Source organism: Passer domesticus, chromosome 2 (genome assembly GCF_036417665.1).
Source record: "Passer domesticus isolate bPasDom1 chromosome 2, bPasDom1.hap1, whole genome shotgun sequence".
In the NCBI taxonomy this organism is placed as follows: domain Eukaryota; kingdom Metazoa; phylum Chordata; class Aves; order Passeriformes; family Passeridae; genus Passer; species Passer domesticus.
Genome location: NC_087475.1, coordinates 86,282,156 through 86,298,625, shown reverse-complemented (window position 1 = coordinate 86,298,625; position 16,470 = coordinate 86,282,156). Strand labels below are relative to the sequence as shown.

At 39.8% G+C, this 16,470-nt stretch overlaps 1 protein-coding gene across 25 annotated transcripts in view; it reads right to left on the bottom strand.

The window, feature by feature from the left end:
- TENM4 (teneurin transmembrane protein 4) overlaps positions 1 to 16,470 on the bottom strand; it is a 1,559,611-nt gene that overhangs the window by 125,673 nt on the left and 1,417,468 nt on the right. For all 25 annotated transcript variants that reach the window (XM_064409696.1, XM_064409697.1, XM_064409701.1 and 22 more), the window contains one exon: positions 1,386 to 1,571. In XM_064409696.1, coding sequence (XP_064265766.1) covers positions 1,386 to 1,571 — 186 coding nt within the window. The remainder of the gene's footprint in view (positions 1 to 1,385; positions 1,572 to 16,470) is intronic.

The following is a 16,470-nucleotide window of genomic DNA, read 5'->3' as shown; positions in this document are numbered from 1 at the left end:
AGCAGAATGCAACACCTAATGAGACAGAGGAAGTTTTAAAAGCTAGATATTTTTCATTAGGGGGATGCATGTGGAGACCATAATGTGATAGGGCGACATTAGCATAAATAAATGATAAGTAGAATTGAGCCACAGATATGGTTTGTACCATTATCCTAATGCTGAAATTAAAATACTGAGATCAGGCTTCATTTCCTGTCTTGCGTGTGCAAATGCACCTGGTGTTCAAGCAAGGGAAGTGTAGTCTCATATAACTAAGCTGCAAATCCACACAATAACTATACTGATATTTGCCCAGGTATTGCTAGTGGTTAGTCTTGATGAAGTGTGATTTTTAGTTATCATGACATAATGAAAGAAATACTGAGGTAAATTTTCTTGTTTTTAAAAGAAGCTGATTAAAATAAAATTACTAAAGGAGAATTTTCATTCTGGAACAATTATTTTAAAGTCAACTCAATTTTTTCAGGTCCACACAGGCATTATTGAGAATAGAACTGGATTCACTAATTGAGTTTTTTACTAATATACAATAAAAGCTATCTGGGGAGTTCAGGGTTACTGATTTAATAGCATGACTACGGAAGGGGAACTGAAGAGGCTGAATGCTTGACAATCAGAAAGAAGGAAGAAGGGAAAATGTATTAAGTAGTTAAGAGAGAGAAGGAAAAAGGTGAAGCCAAGGCAGTTCATTAATGATGCTGCAAATTGCTTAATATGAAAACTGAAGCTCTTTACATGATTTAGGCATATTGTTGGTTTCTTATTAATAATAACATCCATAATAAGAGACGTGACAGAGAGAGCTCACAAGCAGTGCCAGTGTATGAGGAATACAGAAGCAAAGTGAGAGGGAAGTGAAATGGTTAGAAAGGTAGCAGAATAGACAAGGCATAAGCAAGACAGAGTTAAATACCAGCCAGAAATCATCTGTCTGCAGTTTCCTCTTTTATACTGGCAAGCAAAGTGACAGTGCAAATAATGTAGCAAATAAAAGGAAAGAAAACTTAAAATCAGATGCATGTCTCTAAAAATGCTGTCACTATAGTACAGAGGAGTCTTGGAGGCCACAGAAAGACCTCTCAAGAGAGGTGAAGTGGGATGTTTTCAAAAAAAGCTTCTAGCTGACATTTAAAGGCTTGACAAACACCACATAGGTGTACTTCATGTCTGATAATAAAAAATATATATAGCCATGTCACCAACAAATGAAAGGACATATTGTCTTGTTCCCACATGAAAATGTATGATGTCAGAATTTGAAATCCAAGAACAAAGGTGCTCATGCTACACTAGATCACACATATTCCATTAAGCATGCGCCTTATCTCCTCCCTGATAATCAATTATTCTCTTAAAAGGAGTCGGGTTTTCTTTCTCCCTACCAATAGTGCAGTGCTCTCCATTCCAGCCCGGGCTGCATTCACACTTGCCATCCCGGCAGGTCCCGTGCTCATTGCAGCGTGGGTGACACGCTCGCTGATCACAGGCTGTGCCCATCCAGCCGTCCTCGCAGCGGCAGGTGCCTCCAACACAAATGCCGTGTCCTCCGCAGTCCGCTGCACAAATCTCTGTGGGAGAGAAGACAACAGACAGGAGGGGAGATGGGTGGGGAGAGAGAAGGGAGAAGGGGAAAATCCAGAGCGTTATCATCAAGAAAAGCAGACACACTTCACTACCTCGCCTTACGGGGCAATGAAAGGAATTCCTAGAGCTCATAACACTAATCCTTGCTGACAATAAGAATCTAATAAGTATATTACAAAAAAGAGATGGACATGGATTGCAAGGGTCTGCTGTGATTGATCCTCCTATTTGCTTTCTAATTCTCTTGCACTCCTCAAGCTTTTGTGATGCTCAAATCCAAAGGGGAAGGCTCTTCCAATAAGCAGAACGGAAGTCACATTTAATTAAAATCTGGTTAAGTGTGAAAACAATGTGCTGAAAAACTACTGATGTTAAAGTTACATGCTGGCAAAGCATGATTACGACTTCTTAAGCCACAGTTTTGGGGATGGAATTCATTAAAATCCTTATTCTGTTTAAATTTAGGAAAGGATATTTCTATTTCTACCAAATCTGCGCATCCTGTATGTCCCTATTCTCCTACTACCCATTAAAAATCCCCTCTCAGACATTCAGAGGTACAACTGTATCTTTTGTGAGCCATATGCACTGGAGCTGACAGGATGGTGCTTCTTCCCAAGTCTTAGAAGTTAATGGAAGCACAGTCACAGCCAGATATTTTGTTACTTACCGCCAAAAAGCAAAGAGCTAAGGACCTTGCCTTTTCAGGGAAGATGGCCTTCCCAAACATCCCTGAGCCCCAGCAGGCCTGAGGACATAGGCATAATATTTTTATCCAGCACTAGACTTTTGTCTAAAACCTGACATAGCCTTGGCATGAATTTGGGAAACATGTTTTTATCTACATTGTACTTGTCTGGAAAAACAGAGACTTGGTGGAGAAGACATACCCATGAATCAGGTGTTAAAGTGCCTGTTATCACCACTACTGTACAGGATTGATTTCAAGAAAAAAAAGCCCAAATACTGATGCAGTATAGCACTACAGATGAAATGAAATGAATCTATTTCTTCTCCAGACTCATTATTTGGCTGCTACTTTCCATCTCTCATAAGCCTTGACTATACTCTCCCTTCCTCAATTGAAGGAGAGGCAATTCACAGTATTTCAGCCTATGAGGTCTTCTCTCTGACTTCTGCCTGGCACTTCTAAATTCCCAAATGTTTTGACCTCAAGCCTTCGGCTTCACTGAGCCATTTTATAGATTTTACAAAGTAAGGACACGGTTCCTTTTGGGGACATGGAGAAGAGAACAGAAGAAATGCTGAGCAGGGCTGGGCAGGAAGCACAGAAAGGGGTACCAGGGTACTCTGCAGTGCACATTTTTTCTCTGTGTCACTGGCTGCATATAAAATATTCAGAACTACTCAGCCTGCATTAACATCACACCTGACTGAAATTCAGCTGTACTTAAGTTGCTTTTAGTCTTTTGCTAACGAATACACCATTCACAGGACACTTGGGCTGTTCAACAACTTTTGATATGCTCCTGATATAGGGCTGGAACACCCACTTCAGCTCCAGGAGGAAAGCTCCTCGCAGCTCCGCCACAGCAAAGAGCTGTGAGGTCTTCAGCCCCTTATGAGGAAAAGGATCAGAGTGTTCCTTGGAGAATGGTAACTTATGATAGGAACAACAGAAATGCCTTGCACGTCTAGAAAACACCTCATTTTTCAAATGTGGCATGAGAACAATATCTAACTCTTGCTTCCCAAAAAGCTCAGGGTGGTGGAACAGTTTCCAGTAAAACTCCTTTTACTGCAGTATCATGGATGTCTTCAAACCCCCTCAAATATTTAGTCCTATATGCTTAAGTCTCCTAGTGAAAGAGAACACTGGAGTTTAATTGGGATAAAGACACTCAGGAACTTGTCTGCATTATTTAGAATAAAGCTTGCAAAAGTATCTGAGTATTTTCCCTACTTAAACAGAGCATGTGCACACACCACTTGCTGTCGAGATGTAACAGAATCTAATGTAGGATTTATTGGAAGCAAATAGAAATTACCCTACCAAACAATAAAGGCATGGCTGAGGAAGGGCTCAAGTTGCTGTCAGAAGTTTTTACTTTGCATCTGGCATCGAGAGACAGATTTTCACAGCTCCTAGCTGCGAGGGAAGTAATATCATACTACAGTACCCGGTAAGAGCATAAGGGATGGGGAATTACTGAAAGCCATCCTTGCTGAAGGGCTGCAGTCCAGACATGTGTTTTCTACTTTTTTCCCCAACTGCCAGACAGCACTGCAATGGAGCGTGGGCTGGTCAGGGTGGTAATGAACACACATGACCTGCAAGTTGGTTAATATAGCAGTAAAGATGCGCTAAAAAAAAAAAAAAGTAAATTTGGTTTGCCTTGGCTGACCTGATAAACAAAGTCTAGGGGAGGATAAAGGAAACAGCAGATTAAAAATCAAAAGCTAGATTTATGCTGCTAAAATTTCAGCAAGCAGACAAGAAATACCTTGAGAAAGTATAAAGTCTGAGAGTACTGGTATTTAAGCCTGAACTCCAAAAATTATTATTGTAGCCTCTGGTGCCTTCCAGCACGCTTTTACCATAGGGCTACTCAGACTGCAATCTCTTCTCAGGTTATTAGTTTACATTCTTTATTCATAAGCATTGAACTTGGATCTCAGAATATCAAATAAGATGTAATTTTTCTTGCTCCCAGTTTACCAAGCAATCCAGAGGATGCCAACTTGGTCACTTCACACCTTCATTATATCCTGTTCTTCCTCTTTGTAAAAAATTCTTCCTCATATCTAGTCTAAATCTATCCTCTTTTAGTTTAAAACAATTATTCCTCTTCTTATCACTACAGGCTCCATTAAAATGTCTCTCCCTATTGTTCTTATAACTCCCTTTTAAGTAGTAAGAAGGCCACAATAAAGTCTGCCCAGAGCTTTCTGTCCCCCATGCTGAACAACCCCAACTGTCTCAGTCTGTCCCCATAGCAGAGGTTCCTCAGGCCTTTGATTAACTTTGTGGCTTCCTCTAGACTTGTTCAAACAGGTCCATATCCTTCTTGTGTTGGAGACCCCCACAACTGGGTCCCAGAGCTGAATACAGCACTCCAGGTAGGGTCTCACAAGAGTGAAGGGGCAGAATCCCCTCCCTTGCCCTGCTGGCCACACTGCTTTGGATGCAGCCCAGGGCACTACTGACTTTCCTGGGTTGTGAGAGCATGTGGCCAGGTCATGTCCAGCTCTTTGTCCATCCCAAAGTCCTTCTCCTCAGGGCTGCTCTCAATCCCTCATCCCAAGCCTGTATGGATACCCTGGGTTCCCCTGACTCAGATGCAGCACCTTTCAGATAAAGTAACCAAGGCATAAAGAAGGAAAGTGATGGATCCACAGGTAAATGTGAACTCTGAGACAGGCACATGAACGCCTTGATGTCCCAATATGCACTCTTGTGTCCTACAGCTAAGATGGAAACGTCAGATGTCTACAGATTGGTGGTAGAGGAAAAAAACCCAGAGATAATAGGAACAGTGACAGTCAAAAGCCTTCCTGGAGTTACTTAAAGGTGTCAAACTAGAATAATGGAGTGCATTCAGAAATGGTGAAGAGAGGAAAAAAAATCATGTTCTGAAAAGCAGATCTCTGTGCAGCCATTCCTATGAAAAAGAATGGAAAACCCCCTGGGACATTTATATCTCGACTGAAATATTTCTCAGGCAACATGCTACAAGGAACAGTCTTGCACACGTGGGCCAGGGATATGCACTGCATGGTATAAACAAACAGATCTTAGGCTAAGCCAGAAAGGGAATGCTGAGAACACTTTGGGTTTCATCCCCACCTAGCTGAAACCTTAGCAAACCACCACACAGAAGTGTGCAGGTTCCAGGTTATGAATGTGTAATTCATATATAATGGATATATGAGGTGGTTTGGACTCCCAGGCCCCAAGGGCTGTAATAAGACTCTCAGCTGTGAAGAACACTTGTGAAACAATCTACTTAGGACAGTCTCCCTAAAATGTAGTTTAATTATTTCTGACAGGGAACCAGGAGCCATGAACTCCCAAAACTATATCTTGCACTTAGTGCCAGCTTATAGATGGGTACCCTACAATTTAAATAGCCTTATAACACACAACCTGCTACATGCCCTGGTCCTTTACAACACAGCCTTCTTAAGTGCTCACAGGTTTCTAATGAGTGATTAAATAGTCAGAATAGCTTTTACTTTTCTTGTGACACGCTAAGAAATGATCAAAATGGATTTCAAATTAAGCTTCCACTTAAATACATGTCTTTTTGGACAGAAAAAGACACCTAAGGCTGTTTTACAGAAAAAGGGCAGGTGAATAGTTTCTTTGTCATTCAGTCCCAGGAACAGAATTTGTAACCTTTGTTCTTATTACAAACTGCATTTTTTGGTACATTAAATTCTGTTGTTAAAATTAGAGGACATGATTAGCTACCATCTGAGCTGCATGAACAAATGACAAGGAAAGCTTTTAATTCTACTATTACAGTATTCTCAGACTGGCCAGCTGCACTATATTGGTCCTGGCTATTTAAGCTTAGTTAGAATGCTCTGCCTGTGCATAAAAGACCTGCCTATTAAATATTTTCACACTAGCTGTTCCCAAAAGGTGACCAAATATTTCCTTTCAACTTTAATCTCATCTATTGTTTGTATGAACTGCTTAGCCACTCCTTATCCTTTCCTAGAGGTGCACTGGTTTACCTCATTTCACAGTGCAGCTCTCAGAGCTGCTTGTAGTTCCTTGAAAAGAGGGGATCCTCTGAGTAAATCTGGTGCCCAATTCTAAGAGCAAATATGAGGCTTAATGTCCTCAAAAAGTACAATCAAGTGAAGCACCTCTGTGAGAAACACCTGTATAGGGAGTGTTACCCTGTATTTTGCTTCCTTATGTTTGTACTTAACAGAGGGCACTGATGGATAGTAACTGATTAATGGATGCAGACTTTTTTCTAAGGAATCAAGTTTGTATTAATGTTCCCATCTGGGGTTTTGTCATGTTATTGTTTTGGAGTGATGTCTTGCATTGCCTGAATCTCACTTCACCTTATGTCAGTCTCACCTGAAGAATTGAATTGAGCCTAATTGCCCTCGATGGGTCAAGAAGGAAAGAGAGAGAGTTCCAGAGGATGAGTCACTTGAAACCTCTTTCATGGAGTATTTCTGGAGCAGACAGTACTCAAGGCATTGTTAAGCTTAGGGTGATTCACCCAGAGATCTCGGGTTATCAGAAACATTACTCTCAGAAAAGGATAATGCCATTCCAATACAATTCTTCTTATTTTTCATGCAAATAATAAAAAAATAAATGGCTCATCTTCAGTTCCAGGACTTGCTCTGTTTCATCACTGCTCATCCCCACCATGAACCAGCCCAATTCTGGGGCTCAGAGCAACCTGGTCTAGTGGAAGGTGCCTCTGCCCACGGTAGGGGGGTGGGAACTGACCTTTCAAGACCCTTCCAACCCAAACCATTTTGTGATTCTGTGAGCCCAGACTCAACCTGCTGGCTAGTTTTTAGACAAATAGGTTTTGTTTTGTTTTTCTTCTCATTATCTCCTTATGACTGGGACTTCCTTCTGGTCTGTTAAAACTGCCTCAGAATTCCTCAAGGCTTTCTTAAAAATTCTAATCCATCTTGAATCCTACCCAAAATCATGACAGTGGCTGCTGACGTGCTTTAACTTCTCCACAGTGTGTTGACAAAAACTGTAATGTAATTTTACTCTGTCTCCATCAGCATGTCTCTTTCTGTTGTTGTTCACTTAAAGTTGAAGAATCTCAGCTATCTGAGGCTAAGATTATCCTTTTTGTTCTGCATTTGCACTGTGCCAGGTATAATGAGGTCACAGTCCATTAACAGCACTTCAGAAGTTAGAATACTAAAGCAATTACTCATACAAAAAAAACCCCTTGTACCCGCTTCTTTCTCTTTCTCTTTTTTCTTTTTTTTGCATATCCTGCTAAAAATTGGCATCAATCTACCCCCTTAAGAACAAAAAGTCTGCTATGTTGTCTTTGATATTTCAGAAGAAAGTGGGAAAAGAAACCCATCAAACACTAACCCAACAATGCAGTGCTTTGTTCATGGCCCTTTTTAATTGATGGAACAGACACAGGACTCTCCAACACAGGAAATGGCATAATTCAGAATTTCATATTATTTTCGCATTACATTAAAGATTTGAGTTGGGAAAGGGATAATGATGTTAATTTGTGCTTCATTTCTAGCAAATCCATTTTTGCATGTTTACCCCTGTCCCCGCCACATATCCTCAAATTGGCTTGGCAACAGTTTAAAGCTTTCCAGCTTAGGGAAGAGCAATGCAGATGAAAATTTTTCTTTAGCATTCATGTGATGCAGAATCAGAGATTTAGCTGCTTCTGACCTGTCTGCTAAATCCTTTAATAAATATGGATTTAGTGCTAAAATATAAGATCAGGTGAAATTGCTCAGAGCTTCCTGAAAACTGGGTCAGTTCCACTGACCTTTATATATTAATAGAAAATTTAATAATTAAAAATCTGCCATAACCAGGATTTTCCCATTTCAAGTTGCCTCATTTGAGGTAATTTCCAGCCTCAGACAGATTTTTTTTTTCCAGAAAAGCACAGGAGAGGGGCATTGGCACGGAGCTAAAAAGCTGAGTTTGGTGAGGAGCTAAGCCTTGTTTTCACAACCTGCTTTAGAAGGCAATTTATGGGGAATATCTGGAAAAAGCAAGAAATATATAGATGAAAAAAACAGAAGGTGTATGATCAGCATGATTTAGATAGCAGTGAAGTGCTAAAGACATTCTTCATAACAAAACACGTTTTGCAGTGTTCTGAAACTCTCATTCCTGTGATTCGATAACTCTGTAGTGACATGAACTCCTGTGCTGTTACTGAAGAAGACATAAAGCACATTAGCTTTTAAAATCATTCTTTTTACAAATGTATAAGGAAAAGATCAAACTAAAGAGCAAGAAAAAACCTGAAAGAAGAGGTCTGGATTTTCTGTCACTGTCAGTAGCTGATCTGTACCATGAAATCCTCTGAAAACTATCCTGGCTTAGTAGCAACAGGGAATGATTGTGTAAGTTCTGTCCATGTCATTAATTGAGGGATGCATTTTTCCTTCAGAGATCATGTCCTGAAAGCAATGTATGCATAATTTAATGTGTTTAACCAATAATCTGTTTATCTATTTTTAAAGCATACATCAAATATGTAAATATTACTAACGCAGAAATAATAATTATTATTTATGTCTATAAATATAAAACCTGTCCTTTTAGGAGGACAATTAAACGTTTGGTACTTTGATTACTCTCCGCTCCACTCAAGGGCCTCAATGTGTTTTACACAGCTCAGTAAACTGAACGTAACTAAAAGGTAACAGCTATTTATTTTCTTTCCATGGATGAGGAAATCATGACTAAAGGATGCTCTCTAGAGACCGAAAATGAATCCATCAGCTTTGCTATCACCCCTCATCAGGAAGTACACTGACCTTCAGCAATGGGTTTGAAATGTGACTTGGACATCTGAATTTTCACCTTCTAAATACAAAGCCCTGAGGAGCATCCCAGAATGCCTTCATTGGGGAATGCATATCCTGCATTACAGAGTGACCCCAACCAGGACACCTGAGTTGGCCTGAATGCTGATTCTTGCCAGCTCTGCAGAAGGACTGAGTACAGGTCTTCAATATATGTGCATGAGGGACAACTCTGCAACTCTGCACTTGCAGAGAAGATTGGGTACACACAAAGGAGATATAAAACACAGAACAGAAGAGGAGAGAGATTGTTCACTCGAAGTGGTTGAGTTGTATCTAGAAGGGTTGGTGAAAATCCCTAATAAAAAAAAAAAAAAAGCCATCTCTGGCTCTAGACACAAAAGTTTAACCCCACTTCAGCTTTTTCCCCCCAGTTTTCTCCTGGTATTTAATTCTTTGCTGGCATAAACAGCTTTGTGTTTAAATGAAAGGCTTCTGCAATTCCCCTTCTAGGTCTCATTTCTCTCTGGAGATCCAAATTAGGAATCACAGTGCCTCTGAGATGCCTCATTTGGAGACGAAGAAATAGTCCACAGAGTAGCTCCTCACCTGGTGCTGAGCAGATCCAGGAGATGTGTCCGTAACTCCCCTGGAACCACCCTCCATCTCCAAAATGAGCAATGAAGGGGGTTGGTATAGTAATATACTTAAACTGTCCTCCAAGACTGAGCCTCTAACCCTGTAACCATACAGGATAGAGTACAACGGGATTCTTGGGAATTGTTGCCAGAAACAGTAACAGTGAGAACAGGAGCACAACAGACACAATTAGCTGCACAATGTACACTGGTATAGCTGGGATGTCTTTTAAAAAAGTATCTCACTTTGAAGTGCAATTTCATCTTGTTTCATATTTGTATAAAGGTCTTCCAGTTCCTGTCTGGAAAGTTGTAATTCTGTGTGATGAAATTCCATTAAACTTCTGTTGTGCTTTTTATCAGTTTCTACTTCCTACAGTATTTATACTCTATTTTCATCCTTGCCTTAAATGGTAAGGACTGACCATCACTTTCTGTCTAAAGCATCTCCTCTGTGGCTGTGATTTACTTTCATACTCATGTCAACCTTCCATTTATTTATTTTTATGAACTCTACTTCAAACTGTCTCTTGTTGTAGAATAGCAGGACATGAAATGCCAGCTATTGTCAGGCTTCAGTCTTGGAGCCGAGATTTGCTGAATAAAAATAAATATCCCAAAGTGCAGGATTGTATTTTTCTCTTTGATGTTTAATTGAATCTCTATGCTTTCTGGGATGTGTTAAAGCTTCCCAGAAAAGAAACAATTTCTAATATATTAAATGAAGTTCCTACGAAGGATTCTTCTCTGGGCTAATTTTATTTTCCTCTCTGTCCACAAGGAAGAGATAATTTCACAGTAGAAAAACGTTTTGCTCATGCTTAAAAAGAACTGATTTATTTTCCAATTCTGTACATTTTGTTTTTTTCTAAAATAACTTCAACAGATCAGTCAACAGTGTGTGCTGAAGTGATCACAAGCTAGATTTTCTTGGGATTCCCTTACTCAGAGCTCAGTCCCAATATGGATTCCTTTTTCTTCAGACAACATTTTGCCAAAGAACTTAGAAATTTTATAGTTATTAATCTTATTCGAAAGGAGACACAGAACACATATGAAACACGCAGAGCTGACATATCCAGAAGTTAGATGTCTGTCTATCCACACAAATGAGATGCAGCAGTAGCTGTTCCAGAAGGTTTCTGTTTGCTATGCTGTCCATATGCCTCAACACTGATCTGGAAGGATCACCTTTACCGAAAATCAGCAGAGCTCTCTCCAAAGAGCTTTCTAACTTCCGTCTGTCAATATCATTAGTAAGTGCTCATTAGTGCAAATTGTGATGATAATTTTTAGAGTATGAACACCTTGTAAACTGGAAGGGGGCAGAGAGAATACACTAATTCCAGTGCATCCTCTTCAGACAGCTTATTAAATCATGGATTTCCAGGCTTTAGTAGACACCAATCCATTACATGACAATCATTGTTCTTATATTGTCTTTTTCTTTGCTTAGTTTTTATGTTATTCTGTTTTACTTACTCACAGACTCTTTTCCTTATTATCTAACCTTGGTGGAGATTCCAACTGAGAATGATACATAGAATCATTTGGGCTGGAAGGGATATTAAACACCAGCTTGTTCTACCCACCCCCCCACCCCGCCAAGGGAGGGACACCTTCCAACAGAACAGGCTGTTCAAAGCTCCATCCAACGTGGCCTTGAACACCTTCAGGAACACCCACAGCTTCTCTGGGCAACCTAATTCAGTGTCTCAAATATTAGTTGACAAAGCTGAAAACATCCAATAAACTTTTGCAGGAACTCTGATTGTGATGAGCTCCAACTGGGCTGGAGTGTAAAGTCACAATCACAGTAGGTATCTACCAACAACAGCATGGAATTGACTGAACAGCATGGAATTGACTGAATGCCAGTGGAGAAGCCATGACATGGGACCTACAACCATCCTTGCTGAGCCATGAGTGACTTTATCCTGCACAATCAAGGCAGATCATGGCAGAGACTGACTCCGCACAAGTATCGCCCTGCTGATATTGCAGCAGTATCCTGGTTAAAAGTAGGAATAGTCAGCAGCAGAGGTCTAGATTCAAAAATTAAGAGGCTCCTCCTTTCAAAGGAGAAGCAGCCAAAACATGGTCATCTGAGACTTAGTGATATAAATGATAAGTTCTCAGTGATACAAGCAAACATACTAATTGCTCAGTCATCCTCAAAACACAATATTTTAAAAATAATCTGCTTTAAACATGGAATTTAGTATCTTGTGGTGTTGTGAAATTTTTCAAACTAGTCACATGAACATAAGCCCCACTGACTCCAGTACAACATTGCTGTTTTCAGTCAGTAAAGTCCACAACACAAAGCATAACTGATCCAAACAAAAAGAACTTTTGAGCTCATGGTGTGACTGCTGAGGTCACATTTGGAGATAGGGAAGAATGTTGAACTGAAACTGGCATGCTGGGAATTAGCCCTAATCATTGTAGGAAACAAACAGGGGATGGAATAGTCTTCCCACTGCCCTTTGTAGGGGTCCATAAATTTTCACTGATTACTGCTGATACAAGAGAGAAGCTTTGCTCATCACAGAATGCCATTAGGGTCAATGAGAACCAGGGACTGCTTGTTACACAACTGGACACACTCTATTCTCAGCTTGAGACATGACCTAATCAGAGCAAATGCTTTGTGATCTAATGGTCAGAGACAGACTGATGATATCACTGCTTCCACTGGTTTTGGCCAAGTCTGAAATGACAGCTAGAACACAAGTTTTCAGTTCCTTCAATCTTCCCTTTGTCATTGTGTCTGACCAAGACTGCATGGACTGCTGCAGAAAAGGGGTTAAAAGTAAGATCCTAAACACATCCCAGAGCTGACAATAGTTTGATGCATCTCTGGTTGGCTAGGAAAACATCCTAAAACAATTTCTCAGTTATCAGACTTAAAGTAGGAATTAATATTTGAAAGGTAAGTTGTATTTTCTATCTTAGTGGGAGTTCTCTCCCTCCCTTTGTTATGTCCCTTTCATCTGCTGAGCACAAAGATACTTGGACTTTTGAAGAATTGGACTCGCCACAAAAATAACTGCAGCCCATTTCAACTATTATCTTTTTTCCACCACATCAGGGTCTCCTTACACACATTTTTAATAAACAAAGGGAAAGGGAGTAAAAGGATATTCAAATGAAAGCCTCCCTGAATGCTTTTATTTCAAAGGTTTGGGCAGATTTTAGTCTTTTATTGCATTTTTAATAAAAAGCTTAAAAGCCTTTAAAGGGTAGGTTCATCTTGGCAATGGGTAGGCTAAAATCTGTACTCACACACTCAACTACATGAAAAAAATAATGTTTTTCACAATGACAGTTCTTATTAACACTGTTGATTGTCTAGATTCACTAATTTCTTCACAATCCACAAAGCAGCTATCTGCCAGGCAGAACCTGTGAGAGTCTTGTGTGTGCACTGGGCTGCACATATTTTTCCCTTTGGGAGAAAATTTACTTCTCTCAGTACAAAATGGAGAAGATCACAAGTTCAGAAATCAGCATGTTATGCTTCTGAAAGGCAGAGGATGAAATTCCTGCTGGAACAAAACATCTCCTGGCTTTCAACCACCATTAAAGGACCAAAGTAAGGCTTTCATGGATGAGTCTGCAATTGAGGTATTGAGACAGAACAGATTTTGATGGTATCTTCTGAAGACCAGCTTTGAAGACACTGTGCTACCAAAGTTTCAACTGCCCCAGACTAACATTTCTCATAGGTCTGCCAGGGTAGTGAGATGAACAAGTTACAAGGTGAAGAAAGAACATTCAAGGTGGCCTTTGATTACATAGCTGTGTCTAGTGACTTTTTCTTAAGTGATGAAGATGTTTATCAATTTCAGGTGCTGCATCCTGAGGTTTAGCTCTCTTTTTCTTCCTCATGTGTTTTAAAGCTAAGAAAAAAGACAAATCAGTAACTTCTTAAGCATTAAAAGTGGTCTTGGTCTGTAGTACGGTACAAGCCTCTATCATGTCAGAGCTGACGTTATATCCATCTTTTACAGAGACATTCTTACCCCTGAAGAAAATGACTGTTCAAAGGAAGACTTATATTAATGTTTTCTAAGGATGGATTTTTATTTTGGTGGCATTGGGCATGGCATGAAATTAACATGGGATTTTGTTTGCAAAAGCTGACACCGGTAAGCCCAAGGAAATCAAGTTTTATCAAGATGTTGTGTTAACCATGGTGCTGTTTGAACAATGGGATATGATATTGTGGGATAAAATGTATAAGAACTGCTTCTGTCACTCTGTGTGTGTGTGTGTATACATGTGTGCAATAGTCTCCTGCACAATTCCTGGTGAAAAAAAGACACTGCAATGTAAATGTGCATCTACTTCAGCTTAACTCTTTAAAGGTTCATTATTTATGGTCTCTTTATCTATTAATTGGAATAGAGAAAGGATGCCTGTTTCAATGAACTGTACCAACTTTGTGGTGGGGAACTCGTGTGCTACCTGAAAGACTGTCACCATTGTTAGACTATATTGAGAAATTGATACTAAAAAATTCAGTCATTACCATTAACTGATACAGGGTCTTAAATCTAAGAATTGTTTGTGAATAGCCTTCAATTGATCCATACTCCTGCAGCATAAATAGGAGCTTTTCCACTGACTTCAATTCACTGCGCAATAATTTATAAGAATATGGTTAACCTACAACCAGAGACTTGGATTCATACACCATGCTAGTTTTATTTTAAATCCAACTTCTCAACCTACTGAAAGTAAGTAAAGTCATGGAAGGTGGGTAAATACCTCATTCTCTGCTACCCTGTGGCTACCCTGTGGCTATTTCCCCACTGTGCTTAGAGGACAGGTTTATCTAGGAATACCTGCCATATGTAGTTCTTCACAACCCTGTAGCAAATATTGATAATTTACATTTGCTTAAGGCAAATTTTAAATGCCTAAACATTTTTGTGATCATAGACCTTCATAACAAAGTGTGTCAGTAAGTCATTGGGAAGCAGCATTTCATCCCTGCCACAGTGGGGACAAAAGGGCAGTCATAAAGTCAAATGGCATATCCTCAGAAAACCATGTAAGCAGCAGAAGCAATGAGAGGAGCTATAATAGGACCAAAGTACTACATTTTATGAGATATGGTCATGCAAGCCTCAGTCTCTGGTCAGGCACACTCTCTCAGTCTTTTCAAAATATGATGTAAGATATCATAACTTCTTACTTCTTTACTGAGCCCCAGCTTCCAGTTTCTAAGTCCTATCGTTAAATGTGCAGCCCACGATTTTATGTCTCCACTGGCAATTTAGGACTACCAAATACAAAGTACTATTCCTATTACTGCTTTTCTCCAGTGTATTTTTAAGGGTGTGAAGTACTGCCTGGATGTCAACTGTGCATAAACGGCATGAGTCATTATGAATGAGTGATGGAGAGGGATCCTTTTCTGCATGCAGGTCAATCTACAACCACTGTCAACTGCCCAGGAAAAGTCAGTACACTTAAGACACAGAGAACATAATTTCTATTGCTGCTTTGTATATTCAACTTTGCAATGATTTGAATGAATACTGTGCATGTAAAGATGTCAACTACCAAAGACAGAACAGTATGAAAATCGCCAATTTAAATTTGAAGAGAGTGAAGGACAACACCAGATAATTTAATTCCTTTAATAATGATTTTGCATCCAAGCCTAATGCTGTTTTGATGGGCCTGGGATTATACTGATGCATCAGTGAGATCCCTCTGGTAAATGGTGCATTCCCCCAGAGCAGAAGACACGACTCACCCATTCATTTCACTGCAGTCAGCAAACATGTCTTATGGTATGTGGTGTGCTGCCTCTTGATTCGCTAGAAATAGTTGGCCCAGCTTAAATAGGTCAGGAGTGAGACTATATCACACAGTAATCACATGTTTCACACTGCAGCACAGGCCATTTCCATCTTCCCACTACACTTAGACAATAAAAGCTTAAGAGACTTTCTCCATAATGGCTTCATTAGTTGACAGATAGGGCTCATAAGAGGTGAAGGGAGATAGCTCCGCAAAAGCCTGGGATACAGAGGATCTGTGATAGCAGACTGGAGGAATGGAGTAAGGACCAGTGGTTCCTTATTTACCTTTCTTTTACCAAGCATTGCCTTGGACTTTTTAACTGAACTGGGTTATAAAGGACTTTTTTTGAATTTGCTTGTGCAACAGTACTAAGCTGCAAAAGGGAAGTGATTTAATTATCTCATGGAGAAATCAAAATACCCCTTTTATTGCTCAGTACAAGTTACCTCTTGGAATTACTTCTGTACTTTCTCTAAGATACTCTTTCTAGTATTTAGGAATCAGCCAAAAAAACAGTATATATTGGCAAGAGTCATCCTACAAACCATACCTTGCATTAAGGGGTGGAATATGTTTGAGAAGCATTTTTGAGAAGTGACAATTCTGAGGCAGTACAGCAGCAGCCCTGTCTCAGCATGTCTTGGCATTGGGCAGACACAGAAAGCAAAAAACCTCAAACCATATAACTACTTCTTCTTACAATGCAGTTCAGAATGGGAATCTCTCCCAAGAGACTGAACTGGAAAGCTTGTCTATGAAGGCTAAGTGGAATGAAAAAGATAATATAAACAGGAAATAGAAATCTCTGTAATATTATTCTTTTGTGAAAAGTGAGGGTTTTATCTAGTAATCTGTGTTCTCGAAGCTTACTACTAAAGGCAGGTAAAATCTACCTACTTAGCTGAAAGATGCCGTCTAAGGTTCAAAGAGGCTCTAGTTT